Source organism: Seriola lalandi, unplaced genomic scaffold, assembly GCF_002814215.2.
Source record: "Seriola lalandi dorsalis isolate HSWRI2012SDOR001 ecotype SW California unplaced genomic scaffold, Sedor1 jcf7180002054664, whole genome shotgun sequence".
NCBI classification, from domain to species: Eukaryota; Metazoa; Chordata; class Actinopteri; order Carangiformes; family Carangidae; genus Seriola; species Seriola lalandi.
In genome coordinates, this window is record NW_019525217.1 from 855,165 (window position 1) to 874,991 (window position 19,827).

At 39.9% G+C, this 19,827-nt stretch overlaps 1 protein-coding gene across 2 annotated transcripts in view; it reads left to right on the forward strand.

Annotated features, from left to right (window-relative positions):
* Nucleotides 1-19,762, forward strand: part of jak2b (Janus kinase 2b) — a 24,584-nt gene extending 4,822 nt beyond the window's left edge. For both annotated transcript variants that reach the window (XM_023421148.2, XM_023421149.2), the window contains exons 6-25: nt 2,496-2,641; nt 3,232-3,523; nt 3,950-4,069; nt 4,276-4,433; nt 4,998-5,109; nt 7,627-7,813; nt 8,242-8,366; nt 8,574-8,708; nt 9,285-9,372; nt 10,223-10,350; nt 10,482-10,620; nt 11,033-11,184; nt 11,833-11,983; nt 12,542-12,678; nt 13,274-13,463; nt 14,621-14,745; nt 14,838-15,010; nt 15,301-15,418; nt 17,559-17,672; nt 18,820-19,762. In XM_023421148.2, the coding sequence (XP_023276916.1) occupies nt 2,496-2,641; nt 3,232-3,523; nt 3,950-4,069; nt 4,276-4,433; nt 4,998-5,109; nt 7,627-7,813; nt 8,242-8,366; nt 8,574-8,708; nt 9,285-9,372; nt 10,223-10,350; nt 10,482-10,620; nt 11,033-11,184; nt 11,833-11,983; nt 12,542-12,678; nt 13,274-13,463; nt 14,621-14,745; nt 14,838-15,010; nt 15,301-15,418; nt 17,559-17,672; nt 18,820-18,927 (2,898 nt within the window). In that variant the 3' untranslated portion in view covers nt 18,928-19,762. The remainder of the gene's footprint in view (nt 1-2,495; nt 2,642-3,231; nt 3,524-3,949; nt 4,070-4,275; nt 4,434-4,997; nt 5,110-7,626; nt 7,814-8,241; nt 8,367-8,573; nt 8,709-9,284; nt 9,373-10,222; nt 10,351-10,481; nt 10,621-11,032; nt 11,185-11,832; nt 11,984-12,541; nt 12,679-13,273; nt 13,464-14,620; nt 14,746-14,837; nt 15,011-15,300; nt 15,419-17,558; nt 17,673-18,819) is intronic.
* Nucleotides 19,763-19,827: the final 65 nt, after the last annotated feature.

Genomic DNA, 19,827 nt, shown 5'->3' on the forward strand with positions numbered 1-19,827 from the left:
CTCCTCCCTGTCTAATGTTACTTGTCTAATAAGATTACATTAAAAGTGTGAGTAACGTAACACTAACAGCGTTATATAGTTTACACTCACATCACATCTGATCAAGTGTGAACATTAAAATACTATTTTTTACCTAACCATCATCATTTACGAGTCAGTAAAAGGCTTATGATGCTACCTGACTAGCGTCTTCTTCATCTGTTGTCTTTCTCTTCTTAGAGAAGTATCTGAACAAGCTCATCTGAAAAGGCAGTCAGCAGTTAATACATAATGACGTGTAGATATTAGCTTAATGCTATCAATTAGTTTACCCAAGTTAGCGTCACTGAGTTGGCTAATAAGTCTACCTTTTCTCCGGTAATTCGCTGCCTTATTCCTCACGACTACACTTCTCTGACTCTCACCTGATGCCTGACGTGATGTCACTTTCAAGGCCGCGCTCTCGCGAGTAATTAACTCCAATAGGATCCCCCAACCACCCCACTCCCTCCCTCCCCTCCACCCGCTGTTACGCTCATCATCACACAGGCTGTGCTGTGAAGGTGGAGAGATGTGGCGGTGGTGCATTTGCGACAATAAAAAAAAAATTTAAAAAAATAAAAGAAATTTGAAGGCGTGGCGGCTATGATTTAGCAGTGGCGGGCCGCCACTGCTAAATGAATGTAGAGGAAACACTGGGTCTTAAAAGAGGCCCTGCATTGAGGCCATTTCATGGAGGGGGGCCCTCTACAGTGTCCATGTTCATGGTAATTAAGAAAGATGTCACCCAGTGCAACGGTGTGCCTCATTTATGATTTTTTAACAGTTTAATGACATCAATCAAGGTCTTTCACACAAAGGAATCCAGCTAGCGTTGGCTACACAGGCAATACTTGTTAAAATCAATTCTTTGTTGGTTTTGTCCTTTTCATGCATTTTTTTGACAGTCAGAAAAATATATCATATCACCAGACCTATCCATTAAGGTTCCTGACATTTTTATTGCGCAAACTGCACCATCCAAAAATGTCAGCTGCTCAACATGTTATATTACTAGTGTTGATTATTAGGGGTGACATGGGTTCACGGGGGGGTCGGTATGGGCCCATTTAGCATTTTTTCCCTAAGGCCCACCAGGAGGTTAAGCTGGTCATGGAGGTCACAGTACTACGACTTTATTAAAGTCTTAGAGGTCGCCAAGTCTGAAAACTGAAAGCTTTACCTGCCAAGGGTTAGGAGACCAAACTCATTTCCCTCTGGTTTTGTGTGCTTGAATTGAGTACATTTTCAGTTCGCTCTCTCTCTGTTGGCAGTTTGAGTATTTGTTCTTGCATTTTTGGTCAAAGGAAAACAGAGTTGTAACAGTGAAATGTCTCCGTAGGACAGGTGAAAAAAATACAATAGAGGCTGTTTCAGATCTGTTGTCATAAACCTAAGGGCCCTGAGTCAAGAAATGCTTTATGTTAACCACAGTGCAAAAAAAAAGAGGTTTGTAGTAAAGGTGAATCCAGGTAACTTAAGCCAGTAATATGACTGGAGCTGACCTCTTAGTGAACTAAAGGATTATGTGGAATTATGCCTGTGGAAATCTGCCCCCGGTGGCTTGGGAAAAGCCTAAAGGGGAGAAGGGAAGCACATCTGCGGGGGTCATTTGAGGGTGTAGCACATTGTGTATTTGCCGCCATTAAGCCATTACACATGCTCGCATTCACTTCGGACAGATGTTGTGTTTTGCTTTGTGAAGGATATGTTTCATTCTCACAGTCTAATCTAGAGCTGAGCTTCTGTGTTTGTGATAAAGAAAGGCTATTATGACTTGGAAGGGGAAGTGTGTCTCTGCATTCACCTGCTGGATTTTCCAATGTTATCTTGTAGTTCTGGTCTGTTTAGTTTTCACACTGATTTATTACAATAAAAACAAGAGTTGTAGCCATGATGTCAGATGAGCTGACAGGAGGCTCATTCATTGGTCAGTCACTGACAGCAAGTCATGTTGTACTAAATTGTTGTCTTGTGGTTATGACAAGCTCATAGTCGTTGTATATGAGCTTCTGTCACAAATAACAAGGGAAAATAGAATCAGAGAATGGACTTGGACATGGTGAAGCTCTGATTAGTAGATAAATAAATTTGTGTAACATTTGAATTCTTCAGGTGTCACACGCGTCACGTTCTGTTTCTGTGGCCGGGCTTCTTTCCATCAACTCAATAAACCATCTGCACCAGAATTTATTCAGAAGCCAACGCAGAGACACCTTTGTGCCGTTGTTGGGCCATGCCATGATTCAGATAGCAGCAGGGAACATAGCCTAAAACTGTTGGATTGATACAAACTCTTTCACACACACACACACACACACAAACACAGACACACGGAATACAGACTTTGGTAGTTCACATGTGAGCAGGTGAGGAAGTGTGAGGAATCTGAACACACCTGCACACTTTATATGCCATCAGATCTGTTCACCAGTAGTCCCTAACAGCCACTGTGTTACTCTCGTCTCTGTGTGCAGTGGAGGAATGACTTTGTGAATGGCTTGGTGAAGATCCCCAACTCCCATGAGACTCAGGAAGAGTGCCTCGGTATGGCTGTACTCGACATGACAAGGACAGCCAAGGAAAGACAGATGTCGCCACTGGACATCTACCACACTATAAGGTACAAGTGAAACACAAAGGCTGCTTTTGAGCAGATGTGACACAAGTAGCGGCTAAGCACTATGTGATGTAATGGAGCCAAATACAAAACCTTGTTTTCAGCATTGATGCCAACAGAATGTCTTTTTGGATACTATAAGGACTAATAAATTGACTTTTTTTTTTCTACAGAACTTTTTTTGGTTCATTGACCAAAACAAAACTAACTTGAAACACAACATTGACTAATCTTGAATTTTGCCTAAATAAAATTATCTTCAAATCAGGAAAAATTGGATCAGACAGTAAGTAAATAAGCATTCAGTGTCAGCTCTAACAACCTGAGAGTTTTTGATTCCCTTTATTATGAACATAATTTTCTTTTCCTATTTCACTAATGAAAAATGCACAAGTGAGCAACTTTTCTATTCAACCTTATAATATGTTCATGGCATCTTGCTGTATGTTTCACACAAAACAACACCTTATTATATGCAAACACAACATTCAAAAATAAGAGTGACACCAATATCTACATAATAATATATTTGTAATGGATTTTACAACATCTGGCTTTATGCTGATAACAAAAATCTACTGAATCTCCTCCAGCTACAAGTCCTTCTTGCCAAAGGACATGAGAGCTCAGATCCAGGACCGCAACTTCTTGACACGAAAGCGAATCCGCTTCCGCTTCAAGCGCTTCATCCAGCAGTTCAGTCAGTGTCGGACCACAGCGCGTGACCTCAAGCTTAAGTACCTCATTAGCATGGAGTCCCTGGAGAAGGCCTTCTACACGGAGACTTTCCAGGTCAGAGAACCGTCCAGCGGGCAGCTCATCATCCTGGTGGCGGCAGACACTGGCATCCAGTGGTGTCGAGAGAAGCTGAAAGATTCTGACCAGGTTTGTGCTGTTCTTCTTTTCTTTTTTTTTTTGCCATTTTTTTCAGCTGTAATTTACTTAACATGCTTTAACAGACTTTTATACAGAGCAGTATAAAATGAGTGAAACACAGGAAGGAAACCACTACTTCCCAGTGTTGATGTCAGAACTCCACAACGCTGAAATGCCACCCAAAAGAACAAGGAAATAAAAACTGTATTGCATCCCAAAGCATGAGCAGTGTTTCAGAATAAACTACATATGCCGCATTATTTATAATGAGTGACTATGACAGTATACGTTTGAATGTTTCTAAAATATTTTTGGATCACAATGGAGTTCTGTCGCTTGGAGGAATGAGATATATCAACCTATATCTTTTTTTCTTTTTTCTTTTTTTTTTTTAAATATATGAAGTGATAAGCTATTGTTATTCTGTTTGGCCAGGAGCTGCAGACCCTGTGTGACTTCCCTGATGTTACTGACATCAGCATCAAACAGGCCAGCAAGGAGGGTGCTGCAGAGAGTCGGGTGGTCACCATCAACAAGCAAGATGGCAAGAATCTGGTAATTTCACTTTTCAAACCCCTTTCCGTCCGCTGTTTTCACCAGAGCAAACACTGTGAAGCATTTACTTTCCTCCCCTGCTTTTTCATGCAGAGAACAGAAAAAAATATAATATGGTGTAAAATCCACAGTTTGGTTGGTTTACACCATCTTGTCTGAACAAGATCCTGCTGATGTGCTCTGTTGTGGTTTTTCATACATTTCAGGAGCTGGAGTTTCCCAGTTTATCTGAAGCGCTCTCCTTTGTGTCCCTCGTTGACGGCTACTATCGGCTGACTACAGACGCACATCACTACCTTTGTAAAGAAGTGGCACCTCCGAGGCTTGTGGAGGCCATCTCTTCTCATTGCCATGGCCCGATTTCGTACGTGAAGAACCTCAAAGCTTGATTTGTATTTGAATGCAACCCATCTCTAATCCTAAACTTGAATTATTATGCTAATCTGTGGCGCCTCCACTGCCTCACTCGAGTGTCAAGATAACAGATGACTCCTCAGATGTGTGGCCACATTACCTAATTTTTTCAAAACTGACAAACCAACAGTCACTCATCCGTCCCACAGAGGTTAGCTGGGCACAAAATTAAGTGCAAATTGGAACAGCCGCAAATGATGTTCTCTGCGTTCCTCACACTTGTACTTATGCTGCTTCGAGTGCTGAAATGCACCAGTCACCTTTGTATTGGCAGTAGTTAAACTTTCCACATTGGTGTTTAGTACAGAATTCTACAGGAGGAGAATGCTAAAACAGCTTCAGTTGTTCGTGGCATGTATTTCACAATATTTTGGAAGAATTCCTTTGAGTTTCTGGTTCATGTTGACATGATTGCATCACATAATTTCACAGATTTGTCAGCGGCACATTCATGCTGCAACTCTCAATTTCTTTTTATTTTGTTTATTTATTTAATTTTTTGTTGTTGTTGCAGAATGGAGTTTGCCATCAACCAGCTTCAGAAGTGTGGAAACAAGCGGGGCCTTTACATTTTGAGATGTAGCCCTAAAGACTTCAACAAGTATTTTCTGACTTTCCCTGTTGAGGTAGGTAACACTGTCCTGCAGTAGTGGGCACATTTCACCATAATAACAATAATAATGATTATAGACTTTATTTGTGTAGCACCTTTCTTGGGGTTAACTCTAAGTGCTTAACAATAAAGAAATCACATGCAGGTTGTATTTTCTTCAGTAACGGTTTAATGATAGTTGTTTTGAAGGTGTCCAGGAAAGTTTTTGTTTGAAAAGATGTATAGACTTGAAACACTGTTGAACACCCGCTTAAAAAATACTGTAGGTACAGGGTCAATACATGAGATGGAGCAGTTATACTCAGTGACAGTCCACTGTAATACAGGTGAATTTTCCCATTTTTATATATATATATATATTTTTACAAGGTTTACTGAGGTCATCTGTTTTTGTATCAGCAGCAATACTGGCTCTGTTATTGAAGAACAATGCAAGTTGTTCACATTTTGATGCAGAGAACTGTGGAGGGGTGGGGGCAGTGTCGAGCAGCTGATCAGTAGTGGAGGTTGATATTCCAATCTGTTCTTGCTAGACAGATTGCTTTGTTATAGGCAGCCACAGCTTCTTTGTATTTATTACAATGAACTGTGTGCCTAGTGTTCCTCTATCCATCCACTGCCCGACAGATTCACTTAATTTCATTAACACATACTGTTTAACCGTGGGGAGATTCTGTCAGTCGACCTCTTTTTTAACCTTTTGTGGAGCAGCGGTATTTAAAGCAGATGACAAGGCACTGTTGAAATTTTCAACTGTCATTTAAAGAGCAGTCACAACTGCATGGTACAAAGGATCTTATAATATTGGGGAATTCTGCGTTAACATCTGTTCAACTAAAAAATTCCCTTCTAGTCTTTAAGATTAGGTTGGCATCAAAAAACACACAAAAACAGGTAATTTCTCTACTGAAACATTGTCAATGTTGAACCCTGTTTTCACTGTGTGGGTCTAGAATGTTACCATGCTGGTGAGTGGCTTCATACACGTTGAATGAGTTGAAAGCTACACCGTGAATTCACAGGCTTTAGAGTCATTGTTTTTATTGATTTGTATATTCAAGTCTCCACTCAGGATTCATTTTTAATATCTAGTAATATCATTGGAGATCAGCTCTGAGAATCCCTGTAGAAATAGCGATGAATATCTCGTTGGCCCATACAATGTAATGATGAGCACTGATAATTCTGCTTTGAGCTCGAGCAAGATATTCAGATGCTATAGATTTAGCCAGGTCAATGTCATTACACACAAACAGTGCAGAGAAAATGGCTGCAGTTCTGCTATGTTTTGTCTGACTGTCTGATAACATTTTCAGTTTGAAGGACAAGCCTCTATCATTGTTGCTGCACCAGTGGCCAGGTTTCAACTAAAAACATACAATGCAAATTCTCGTCAATTGTCAGATTATTAACCAAAAGGATTTGTTGACCCGTTACTGGCTCATTTCGTCTCTAGGGATTCTGTGGCAGGAAAGGAGACTGGCTTTGGCTGAACACTGACAAATTTTAAGAAACGTACCAAATGATTTGTTATCGCTACAGTGTGTTTGATAATGCTAACCGGCTGTTTTAGATCACCGGTATGTTTAAGGAAGCGACTTGGGGTCTGTCTCAGTGATGATGTCTGTGGTTATTGCTATTGCAGTTCATCAGTTTGACTGAGCTTCAGCAGGCAGGGAAGGGAGTCACTGGGTCCTCGATTGGAACAGAGATATCCTCTGAACGCTTTGGGTGATGTAAAGCAGAGGATCAGGCAGTCTGCCTGTGTGCATTGTCCTTCATGCTTATCCACACGTTTTTGTTTGGGTATGGCATCCCAAGAGCATGACGTAGGTTGGCACTGAGTCGCCTGGATCCACTGATGTTTGGATGAACCCCACCAGGTTTAAAGTGGTCTTCATACTTCCAAAAGATACTGAAATTGTCAATAAACAATAAACAAACATGCAAGTGACAGTCACTCAGTTTCTCTAGTAGTATCGAATAGTCTTTTTTTCAGGATCTCTGAGCCAATTCTCCTTTGCAGAATGTCAAAAGGCCCAGTGTGGATGATAAGCCTCATATTACTTGAATGTGTAGAGAGAATAACTGGCAGCAACCCTGTTAGCTCCCTGTCAGACAGCCACATACCAGAAAGACTACCTTGTACCATTCGTGTTTAATAAGCTTTCAAACTGGACTCCCTGGCTTATAATTCATCTTGTCACCTGTGACATAGCAGCATGTCTACTGCAACACTGCAGCCTGAGATTTTTGATCCAGTGTTAATGTCGTTCTTAAGGATCTGAAAAGGATTCTGTGCCAACTTTCAGTTTTAAATACTCTGCACTGCAGACACATTTTGGTCACACTGGTTCAATGCAAAGTTACATCTAAAGGCTACAACTAAAGTAATGCATTCTCTTCTTGTTTTAATCCTCAGTGTTTTCATTGTAAAATTGAAATCTTCATCTGTGGTTCTCCCTCTTGAATAACTAGTGATTCACTCTCTGAAACTTGACTTATATCCATTTCTACTTCTCTGTCCCAGGTGTATGACACTGTAGAATACAAGCACTGCCAGATAACCAGGTCTGCCAGCGGGGAGTTTAACCTCAGTGGAGCCAAAAGAAACTTCAGTAGCCTGCAGGAGCTACTCAGCTGCTACCAAAAGGAAACTGTGCGCTCTGACAGTGTCATTTTCCAGTTCAGCAAGTGCTGTCCACCTAAAGCCAAAGGTAAGGCTAACAGAATCTCGATTTGTCCAGTGTGTGTTTTTGAGAGATTAGTAGACATTAGCAGAGTCTATGACTGGATGCAAGCATGCATGGAACATGTTCAGTATCCTAAGATGCAGACTATTTGTATACACACCGGGCTGCTCTATTGAATGTGTGTATGGGGATCTCCTACCAGTTTACAGACATGGTAATTGAACTGGGATGATCAGCTGGTGTCCATAGGCCTCCAGCTCTGTGAGTTTTAGATGCTGCAAGACAGGATTTAGGACTCCTGACAAGAAACTTTGTCTCCATACAACAAATCAACTGCCCTGCATTAGTTAAGGCTTATCTAGTGCAGCCCAGTTTGATGCTTACTGTTGTCTTATTCTGTGTTCTTATAACTGGTTTAATATAAGAATGTGTTCTTGTCTTTCCACCATCAGAAAAGTCCTGCCTGCTTGTGTGCAGGTGCAACAAGGGCTCAGAAGTGCCTCTATCTCCATCACTACATCGACACAACATCAGTCAAATGGTGTTTCACAAGATCAGGAAAGAAGATCTGGAATTTGTAAGCTTAGTTTGCATTTTCAGGATTAATCATGTCTCCATCTCCTCGTGTATGTCACAATATCATTGTGCGGCACTATTATTTTACTCCATCATCATTTTGCCCACAAGTCAAACTCTGACTTCATTAAGTTAATCACCTGTTAAGGGTTAGAATTTAATGCTTATGATTCCTGAATTGAACCTGCGATTATGTTCTTCCTGTCAGATGGAGAGTCTTGGTCAAGGGACATTTACAAAGATCTTCAAAGGGGTCCGCAAGGAGCTGGGAGACTATGGACTCGTGCACCACACAGAAGCTGTCATGAAAGTGCTTGATCATGCCCACAGGAATTACTCTGAGGTGTGTGGCTTTAAAGCTGTGCTAAAAGTCGTCTTTGCGGGAACACTGACTGGGCTCAGTTCTTACAGCCACTAATTGGTTATCGGTTAAAAAAAAAAAAAGAAATACAAAAAGTAAACAATACTGAAGGTTAAAAACTGCAGTGTGTTCATCATGCTACTTTAGGTTGGAAGAGGTTTTGAGGTCCTTTTAGATGCCATTCAACTCATGCTAAGTCCACTGATTCCCAACCAAGGGTTTAACTACCCCACGGGGTACTTGTGCATTTACCTGTAAAAACTGAGTAACTCAACTGATTTAAAAGAAGTTAAAATATGTATTTAAAGTGCTGGATAAATGGCTGAAATGTCCAGTTTTTTAAATCATTTTATATATTGATTGAACATGATAGGTGGTATCAGTGAAGTAAATTAAGCTCATCTGATATGGTCATGGCCTTATGTCCGACAAGAACAGGTTGAGAGAGGTTACATTTTCTGTAATTCAGTCCCAGGTGAATCACAGGAGCATATCTTTTTTTTTTTCTGACATGGGCTCATAAATAATTTGGTTTTATGACTTTGTCTTGTCCTGCAGTCTTTCTTTGAAGCTGCCAGCATGATGAGTCAGTTGTCCCATAAGCACCTGATCCTTAACTACGGCGTGTGTGTCTGCGGAGAAGAGAGTAAGTCTGCATCTCTCAACTTGTCATGCAACAAGCATACTGTATGTCCTCAAATGCCCGCACGGTAACACTGACGAATGAGCTTGGTCTAATGATATCAAGACTCTACCATGCTCTGCTATAATCTTGACTGGCCTCTTTGAGCCTGAGGCATGGTGGGCTGTTCTTAGAAGGATTACTATACCCCGCCCCAGAAACTCTTTCACCTGCCACGCTCTCTCATGCACATGTCTGCATTGCTCAGACTGATAAAGTGGAAACACTGATATTGTTTTAAAGGAAAATATTCACCTGAATCATCTCAACAACTATTGACAAAGTAACCTGCATGACTGGTCCTTTTTTCTTGTTTGGGAGGGGATTACTTTTATTTGAATGGACTACTAAAAAATGTAAAGGTGTGTAAAACCTCAAGAGTAAACACTTCACTGTTTGATTTACAGTGAGTAATCCGTTGTAGAGGAATAAAGTTTGCCACTCCTGACCAACAAGACACAGTTTTGAATATAATTAACTGAGTGTACCTCAGCATTTTTCTATCTTTACTGTTCTTTTTAAGTTAAAAAGTGGGAAAATGCCACAATGCTGGAAGTTACTGACACCAAATCACAAACTTAATTAGACCATCTAAAAGTGAACTGTATCCCTGTCATTTTGTCAAGTGTCATCGAGAGACACTTAATTCCTGCTCTCTCCCTGCAAGTGGCTTTGGTTAACACCATTTGCAAAGTGGATCATCAGGGTAATAGCATCGAATGACATGAAGTGAAGAGGTTTAAAACTTGGGTTGTGATCGCAAGATCCTGAGTTGATTTTAAATAAGAAAAAAAAATGCTTTCATTTCTTATAGACATTATGGTGCAGGAGTATGTGAAGTTTGGCTCACTGGATACCTACTTGAAGAAGAACAAAAACTCTATAAACATCCTGTGGAAGCTTGAAGTGGCAAAGCAGCTGGCCTGGGCCATGAACTTCATGGTATGTACATATAATGTCCGATTTAATGCATTTACCAGCCGTTCACCAAGTATTGAGAATGAAAATTTTGAGTGATTGTTTTCTCAGTGTAGGTAAGAGACTGATAGCTCCCTCCTTTTCTGTACCTGCAGGAAGAGAAGCATCTTGTCCACGGGAACGTGTGTGCTAAAAATGTTCTTCTGATCAGAGAGGAGGACCGGAGGGCTGGGAACCCCCCCTTTATCAAACTTAGTGACCCTGGCATCAGCATAACTGTCCTACCCAAAGAAAGTGAGTTGGTCTATTCTCAACATAACTGTAATACACCTCTTTAATCAACAGAGGGCAGTATGTTCCTATTTAACAAGGCTATGATGGCAGTGAGATGGTACCATCTTAAATCCACATTGCATTGGATTGCTTCATTGTTTATGGTGTTTTGTTACAGAAAACACAGGTACAACTGATCTGTAAGACATTGGTATATGCTATTAAAGTAAAGAAAATGAGTTTAGTTTAATAGGAATTGATTCTTTTTTTATTACTAGATGCAGAGTGATGCATTATAGAGTGCAAGAAGTGCACTCAATTACAGCATAAAACTAAACTGAATCAATTAAAATCTTGTCTGAAAATGTCAGTGCTGTAATTAAATCAAGTCTTTACTAACAGTGGTGGTTTAAATGTTTTTGTTTGTGCTCAGTCCTGATTGAGAGGATCCCTTGGGTTTCCCCTGAATGTATCGAGGACCCTGCCAACCTCAGCCTGGCTGCAGACAAGTGGAGCTTTGGCACCACGCTATGGGAGATCTGCAGTGGTGGGGAGAAACCTCTATCAACACTGGACAACTCTAAGGTAGGGCTGGGTGGTTTGACCTAAAACATAGACTATCAAGGTATATGTTTAATATCAGATGGTAACAATATTGTGCATATCATGGTATATGATTTTTTTTTTCCTACGTTTTGTTTAAAATGAGGCACAAGATGCAGTAGGGTTGAGAATTTCTCGGTATCTCAAAATTCTGTTCCAGTTTAATGACATTTATTTGCTGATTCCGTTCGCTGTATTTTAATACCTTATCTCCATTGCTTTTGTGACTGTATGACCATTCACAATGACATCATGATTAATATATACCTCATAGAAACAGGTCGTCATATTTTCGAACATTGTCAGCTGATTGCTTGAGGCTTCTCTGTTTGCTACAACAACATGTTGTAAATTTTTTTCACTTCTGGTTGGAAACACACCTTGTGAATTTGGGTTTTAGTTGTTTAGCTGCAATATGTTGTCCTGATGTGACTTGGCTTGCACTCGTCTTCTTCTTCTTTTCAGTTTACTTCAAAATAAAATCCAAACTGTGTCATTTTTACTTAAATGGAAAATCCATAAAGACAGTTCAGTCTCAACAAGATTTAATGTATTTAGATGCTTTATATCTGCTTCATATCATATGCAGAATGTGAAAATACAGAAGACTGTATTTGAAATGTCTCATAGAAAACCCTGTTCTACGAGGACCGCCATCAGCTTCCTGCACCGAAGTGGACCGAACTGGCTAATCTAATTACCAGCTGCATGGACTACGAGCCCACATTCAGGCCAACATTTCGGGCCATCATCCGTGACCTCCACAGCCTCTTCACACCAGGTCGGTGTATATCCCCTCGCCAGCTGGGCCAGCCAAAAGGCCCCTAATGGTGTCACAACAGGGAATTTAGGTCACACCAATGTTGAATCTCAAGTGTCCTAACACATACATCCTTTGACCCCCCCGCTCACATTTATCATTGTGTCTTCAGTAACATGGCCTCAGCTCAGTCTCAGCTCCTGTTTTGATGAGGTCATAATTAGCTGATAATGGAAATGAGACAAGGAATGGAGCAGGGATAGTGTTCCTCAGCATTTTGCGAATGTTTTTGTCCTACAGGGTAGATTTGAAAAGTTTAAACTCTGTGTGTATAATGATTAGTCCTAACCTGTCCCAGACACCAGAAACAGGGATACAAATGCTGAAAAGGTTTCAGGGTCAAATTTATCCTGTTTGAAAATGTTATTGATATTATATTGATTCATTTCTGAGCTGTTGCATTATCTCTCATGTACATGTTTTTTTTTTTTGTTTTGTTTTGTTTTTTTTTGTTTTGTTTTGTTTTGTTTTTTTTTTTTGTTTTGTTTTGTTTTTTTTTGTTGTCTTTTGTGTCCCCAGACTATGAGTTGATCGTTGACAGTGACATCCTGCCAAACAGGACTGTGGGCTCCGCCTGGTCCACTGGGGGCTTTGAGAATCAGGAGCCAGCTCAGTTTGAAGAGAGACACCTCATATTCTTACAGCAGTTGGGCAAGGTATAAAGAAACTGTGCTTTTCAGAGCAACTTTACCCTCATGTTAATATACTCAGACTTTGTGACCCCTTTTCCTCTTGTAGTACCTTTTTGTTTGACATGTAATGATATTTTAGTCTTTTTAATACATGCTTTACATTTATTATTGACACCAAATCCCAACCATCAGTTTCTGACATGTTGAATTTATAACGTTTATTGAGGCGAATGTGGATTCAGTGAAGTTAGGTTTTTCACATTATTTATTTAAAGGGTATGAGGGGTTGGTAGCTTGGATTGTCATAGGATTTTCATTTGATAGACAATTAACTTTGATGCTAAAATTTTCTTAGTGTCATGTCACATTATTTGTCAGCCTGTCTAGTTATCTAGCTAGCCATTTACTAGTCAGCAGATATAGTATTGTAAGTCCATGAAAATTCAAAAACATACTAAGTGCACACTTTCGGCTGGTGCACTGCAGAAGAGTTGTGCAATGCATTTTAGGACTTGCATTGAAGCTCACGGTGCTCTGTACCTCGCTGTGTGCATTGTCAAAGTAAGAAAACACTCTTGAGAAAAAATGACAGCTTACAGAAGTTGGTCTTCTGTTTCAGGGAAACTTTGGCAGCGTGGAGATGTGTCGGTATGACCCACTGCAGGACAACACTGGGGAGGTCGTGGCTGTGAAGAAACTACAGCACAGCACTGCAGAGCACATACGAGACTTTGAGCGCGAGATCGAGATCCTGAAATCTCTGCAGCATGAGAACATCGTCAAGTACAAAGGCGTATGCTACAGTGCAGGTACAGTTCACGGTTATTTTAATAACTTTGCTCTAGTACCTATATGTTACTACCTATGTTAGTTAATGCAAAACCTGTTACACACATTCCCCGGGATGCACATTCGCCAGTTTCCATACAGATTTACCAATTGGACTAATAACTTCTACATATATAGAATTTTTAACATCGATACACTTAACTCTACTAAATAACTAGTCTAGCCGTATCAGAGGGAAACTTATCTAGTGATTAAAACATAACCAGTGATTTCATACAATATATCTAAATACATGTATCTAAATTCACCGTGTAATTACTATAATGTCAAACGTTTATTGTGTGTTTTAAATTGTAGCGATAGGAAAATTAAGACCTATTAAGCTTTGGAGCTTCCTTTCATTTTCTGCCCCAAAAATATTTAACGTTTCTGTCCTCAAGCTACTGTGCTTAGAATGACATCTGGAAGCTTGTAAAATTTATAGCAGGCGTTAAAGCCTGGGGAGAAGGCATTACAGCTCTTTGCCAATAATTGAATCTGATATGTCAGCAGTTAAAGTCCAAGAAGTCTGTGTGTTACTATTAAAAGTACAACATGTTGGCTCAGAAATGCTGTATTAAATATAAATCTTAAAGTAAACTGATAAATACATTGTCCAAAAAGCCGACATATAAAAAATAAGTGTAGTTCAGGCTCAGTGTTCACTGCGGGCTCATGTGTTTTAACCTCATGGTTGATGTTTATATAACATTTCATATCAGCCGCAATGTGATGTGATTGGAGATCGATGATTCAAAGAAAGATTCTTTCTTCTCACACCACTAAAGTGGCTATTTTATACTTGTAAATACTATACTTATACTACAAAACCTTCAACAGTCTCAGTGAAGCACCAGCCACATTTGAAGTCACAGGCTCTGACACAATGTATTGAATCAGTGAGCTTCACAGGAGTGAGATAGGCATCGGAGCTTCTGTAATATCTGCCCATCTCTACTGGACATTCAGCAAACTGGGCTTTATTGTATTCATATGAAACAAGTTCATTTTGGTATCACTCGCCACAGCATCAACCTTAATATATATACATTATATACATACAAAATATACAAACTTTTATGGCTGTTAAGTGCATTTGGTGAATAATTTCTTTTGTGTGTTTTTTGACTCCCTTCAGGACGAAGAAATCTCCGCCTCATTATGGAATATCTGCCTTTTGGAAGTCTGCGAGATTACCTCATGAAAAACAAGGAAAGGATCGATCACAAGAAGCTTGTGCACTACACTTCTCAGATCTGCAAGGTACAGCCCTTTGGCCAGTTTTGTAACATGCTTTCTGGAGCTACTGCTGCAAAAATAAAAAATAAAAATGTTTTTTTGTTCCGTGTTCACAGGGTATGGAGTACCTGTCGAGTAAGCGGTATATCCACAGAGACCTGGCAACAAGAAATATCCTAGTGGAGAGTGAGCTGAGGGTGAAGATTGGAGATTTTGGCCTCACCAAAGTTCTGCCTCAGGACAAAGAGTACTACATGGTCAAAGAGCCAGGAGAGAGCCCCATATTCTGGTCAGACTGTTTTCTCTGGAATGTTTTGTTCTCTCTGACAAAGAAGTCTTTACAATCCTCATAATGCTGTACCACGAGCTGATACTTAGGATTTCTTTAATTTAAGAAATTCTTTTGCAGAGTTTTGCAGGATTTTAATTGAACTTTTCCTGTTTTTGCTAACCAATCATTTGTCAATAGAAATTCCTGTTAGGAATTTGTTGGCATTCCTAACCTGTTATCTGTTTGGTTTCACTGTGATGCCTGACGTAGTGTTGAAGTCATCTTGTGAACTTGCAACTGTTTTGCAGGTATGCTCCTGAGTCGTTGACTGAGAGCAAATTCTCTGTGGCGTCAGATGTCTGGAGCTTTGGAGTGGTGCTTTATGAGCTCTTCACCCACAGCGACAAGATCTGTAGCCCTCCTGCAGTAAGTCATAACACACTCACGTGTGCATGCACTGGCTTTTTTCACTGCGTTTTCAGCTTCATTCATGTTCACTGCTGAGTGTAGGGAACAGTATGAAAATGGACAAATATTAAATGTGATGTGCAGATGTAGAGACAGTTCCCAAAGCTATTCACCCAGTACCTCACGAGGTCCTACTAACTCAGAGTTACAGTTTGAGTTATTGTAATACAGAAGATCCCATTTTAATTTAAGAAAACAGGGTAACTGACATGACACTGTGGCATGTCATTGTTGCAGGTCCTCCTCCACCTCTTTCCCCACATTACCTTTGTGTCTCTGAACTTTTTATGCCTGGCGACAGCAAGGGCCAGAGACATTATGTTTGGTGTTGTCTGTACATCTGCATGTCTGTCTCATTCTCATGAACGTGATATCTCAGAAACGCCTTGACGCAAAGGTCAACTTCACTGTGACATCATAATGTTCTGCAAAATTACTTCTGACCATTATTCAACACTGTAACTCAGTAAGGAGAGATTATGACCATATTTCCTGCAACTTGGCTCCTTGGCGAAGGCGTCCAACCGCAAGGTGGTAATTCTAGTGCTATCAATTAAAGGCAGAAAAAGGAATATAGTGGTAGATCTCTCTAGAGATATATCTCTGTTTGATTCTTTAAAAACACTCGGACATTTCTTTGAGATTGAAGGATTTAAAACATTTGAATCTCTTAAAGCTCAGTATCACTTATCAAATAAGAAATTTTACAAATACAAGTTAGACATGATGTGTACAAGAAAAGCAAAAGTGCCAAAGCGCTAAAATTTACAAATGCTGTTTTTTGGACCATAGAGAGCACAAACACTTTCTATCAAAAATGTATATTGTGATATTTAGTTTGAACCTGGACAAACTTGCATGGTTAAGAACATTTTGGTGTGCACTGCTCAAGTGAGTGATAGATAATGATAAGATCCTGATCTTGTATCTCAATATGTAATAGATTTAAAGAGTTACAATATAATATTCTGAATAATATTTATATTTCCCCATATATTTATAATGAGTAAAAAACTAAAATTTCACCAAATTGTCCCAAATGTAGAACTCGTGTAGGTACTTGGCTTTATTGTCTGTGGAAGTGCAACAAAATTCAGATGTTCTGGAGGGCAGTAGGTGTAAACAGACAGTACAGTTTATTTCTGAGGTTGTGACTTTGGAAGGACAAGAATATTACATCGATGGAAGGAGGGGTTTTTCTGCGAAAGTGGAAGAAACCATTAGAATCTCTTGGAGTCAAATATAATTACGGGACTTAAGTGGAACATAATTGTGGTCACATGTGAACTGGGAGAACTGAATCCATCTACCAAGAGACAATTATTTTTTTCTTTCTTAAAACCCTGGCATGTGCACACTTGTAAATTGTCTGAAGCTTTCTCTAGAACCGCTCATCTAAAAACTTCACAGTGGACACTGCTCTTCCTTGCGTCCTCAGCAGTACACCTGAAAAGTTTCAAGTCGAGAGCCGTTGTTGAGAAAATCAAAATACAGACACAGAGATTCTTATTTTATAGTTAAATGTAGAAACATGTCAGAAGCAAATAAATTAACGTCGAAGAACAGGCCCGTCAACCTGTCAGCGTCTTGCAGATAATTTGCGTGTTTGACAGTGATTCATGTTCTGTAAAAAGAACAAACAAACCCTGACATTTGAACCCTCCGAACGTTGCAGGGGAAGTGTTTTCCTCCCTCCTCTGCCTGAACAATCATACCTCAGGGCATGAACTGAATGAGTTAAACCAAGGCCCTCTCTTCTGCGCTGACAGCTTACAGCGTCTGGGTGTATGCTGTTGATATTCTGAGCAGAGAGCCAGCTGAGCCAGAAGTCCTGCATAATTACACATTAAACATACACACTTCTCCATGCTATATCTGGCATGTCATTTGCCATGTTGACTGTAGTAGCATTTCTCTGCTCAGGTTACGCCACATTTTTGACTTTGTCTCAGTAATAACAGATTCATCACTTGTGTTGTTAATACTAGTACAATCACTTTGACCATTGACCTGTTGAGAGTATAAGTCATTTTTATTATCTGTAAGGATCTTGTTTTTAATCTGTTTTTGTCTTGGTTGTCATCATTCTCCTCCCCAGGTTTTTATGTCTATGATGGGGAACGACAAGCAGGGACAGTTGATCGTCTATCACCTCATTGAACTCCTTAAATCAGGCAGCAGGCTGCCTCAGCCTCTGGGCTGTCCCTCAGAGGTAAGCACATGTACTGCTGCTTTCTCTCTGAAGAGACTCATTTATCACACATGTGTACTCTTACGCAGTGTACACACGTATACTTGTATTCGTATACACACACTCACACCTGTATGTCAGTGTATACTCAGTACTCACACATATACACATTTGTATGAGTGTATTTTATAGACTTGTTTGGTTAGCTGTTTTCATATCCTTTTAATTGGCTACCTGGAAACAGGACTGCAAATTTGATTCAGCTAGAAGCCCCATATGCAGTGTTATACATTGCATTTCCTCTCCTTATCTAATAATGTTTATCCACATAATATAAATTAATCAAAATAAATAGGTAAAATTTGATGCTAACAGTTGAATGTAACACAAAAATGTGTCATATTCCCCTAATGTAGACCTTTCATGTTTTCTCCATTCTGAAAAAGAACAGTCTTTCCCTGTGGTGTAAAATAACTACAGCTCAACCAGTTTTGCAAACATGAACAGTTTGCATGATATTCTGACAGTTTTCAAACCTCCAATAGCAATGCATAAAGACAAATTTATTCCTGGTCAAAATTCTGCCATTTTCCTTAAAACACATGGGTGTTTTACTCAAGCCAGCCTTCCTGGATCATATTTTATCTTTTCACCAGTGCCTGAAGCAAAACCATCGCACTTTTTATTATAGTGCCATTTTCAGTGTGAACGCCCTGATTACCTGTCATTCCCATCAAGAGTAATTGACATATACTGACTTATGCTCATCTCTGGAATTAATTAAAAAAAAAAAAATCAAGCCTCAGTTTAAGGATATTACAACAGTCCAGACAACAACAATACTTGATTGAAACCCGTCCATGACAGCCTCAGAGTTGTAAACATGACTCAGGAATTTCTGAAGGCTGCTACATTTGCCAAAAGAACTATGGCAAAGTCACCATCACTGGCAGCTACGTTAAAATAAAATCTAATATAATCTCTAATACATTTGATTCAGCAAATTTAAAATGTAACTTAACTTTTAACTAACCACTCCAAATATGAAACCCAGCAAAAATACCAGATTTAGGCTGTTTAATCTGTCTGATTACAGGGCTACCAGTCAGGTTATCCTTGTGTGTGACATTGCATGAATGCAGTATAAACTCTTTGTCCTGTCTCTCAGATACATGAGGTCATGGAGGAGTGCTGGGACAACGACCCCAGCCTGCGTCCTTCTTTCAAGGAACTTGCCCTTCGCATCGACCTGTTCAGGGACAGTAAGGAGTTTTAAAATCACCCAAAGTGCCCCCGCTCCTCTTCAGCCGTGACGCTCTTAACATTGTTACTGTCCTGTTTGTGGCAAAGGGACAAAAAGGCCAAAACGAGGTCCTTCTCCTGCTGAGTGCCAGAGCAGTTTGTGATTGGTGATTGGTGGTTCAAAACCAGGACCAGCTCAAAAAATACTGCCAAGGTGCCTTTAAGCAAGGCACACAACCCCCCTTTTTCTACAGTGGAGCGGCTTAGTGGCCAGCAGAGGAAAATGGAGGATTGGATGCGTCGAACTGTTGAGTGATGTTGCTGAAAGAGAGCAAAAGTGTTTGGTCAAACATCCTGGATAAAGTTTTAAAAGAAGAGTTTGTAGAGACTGTGATTAGACTAACGCCAGGCCTGAAGCTAGAGATGCTTGTGTTGAACAAGATCTCTGTGTGTGTGTGTGTGTGTGTGTGTGTGTGTGTGTGTGTGTGTGTGTGCGCGCGTGCGTGCGTGTGCGCGCGCGCGAGTGTGAGTGAGGGAGTGAGAGAGAAGAGTGTGTGTGTGTTTTGTCCTTACAAACAGCTAGCAGGGCTAGCTCTCGCCACCCCTTTTTCCCTCACCTGAAGAGAAATGGATTAGTAAAGCTGAGTGTTTTCTATGTATGTGTGTATATATCTACAATATATTTGTGTACATATGTCCAGAAAAATTTTATAATTTTATAAAAATGAAAATATAGTAAATACTATATTTGAACTGCCAGAAAAGTGTCAGTGTAAATGAAGTCCATACAAAGTTGATTTAAAAATCTAATATTGTTTTATGTTTTCATTGTGAGAGGTGGTTTGAAAATTAAAGAACAGTTTAATTGACCAGCGTTATCTGTTAAGCATATTCTTGTGGTCCTTCGCTTTGAAGCTCCTTGTTTTTTTCCACA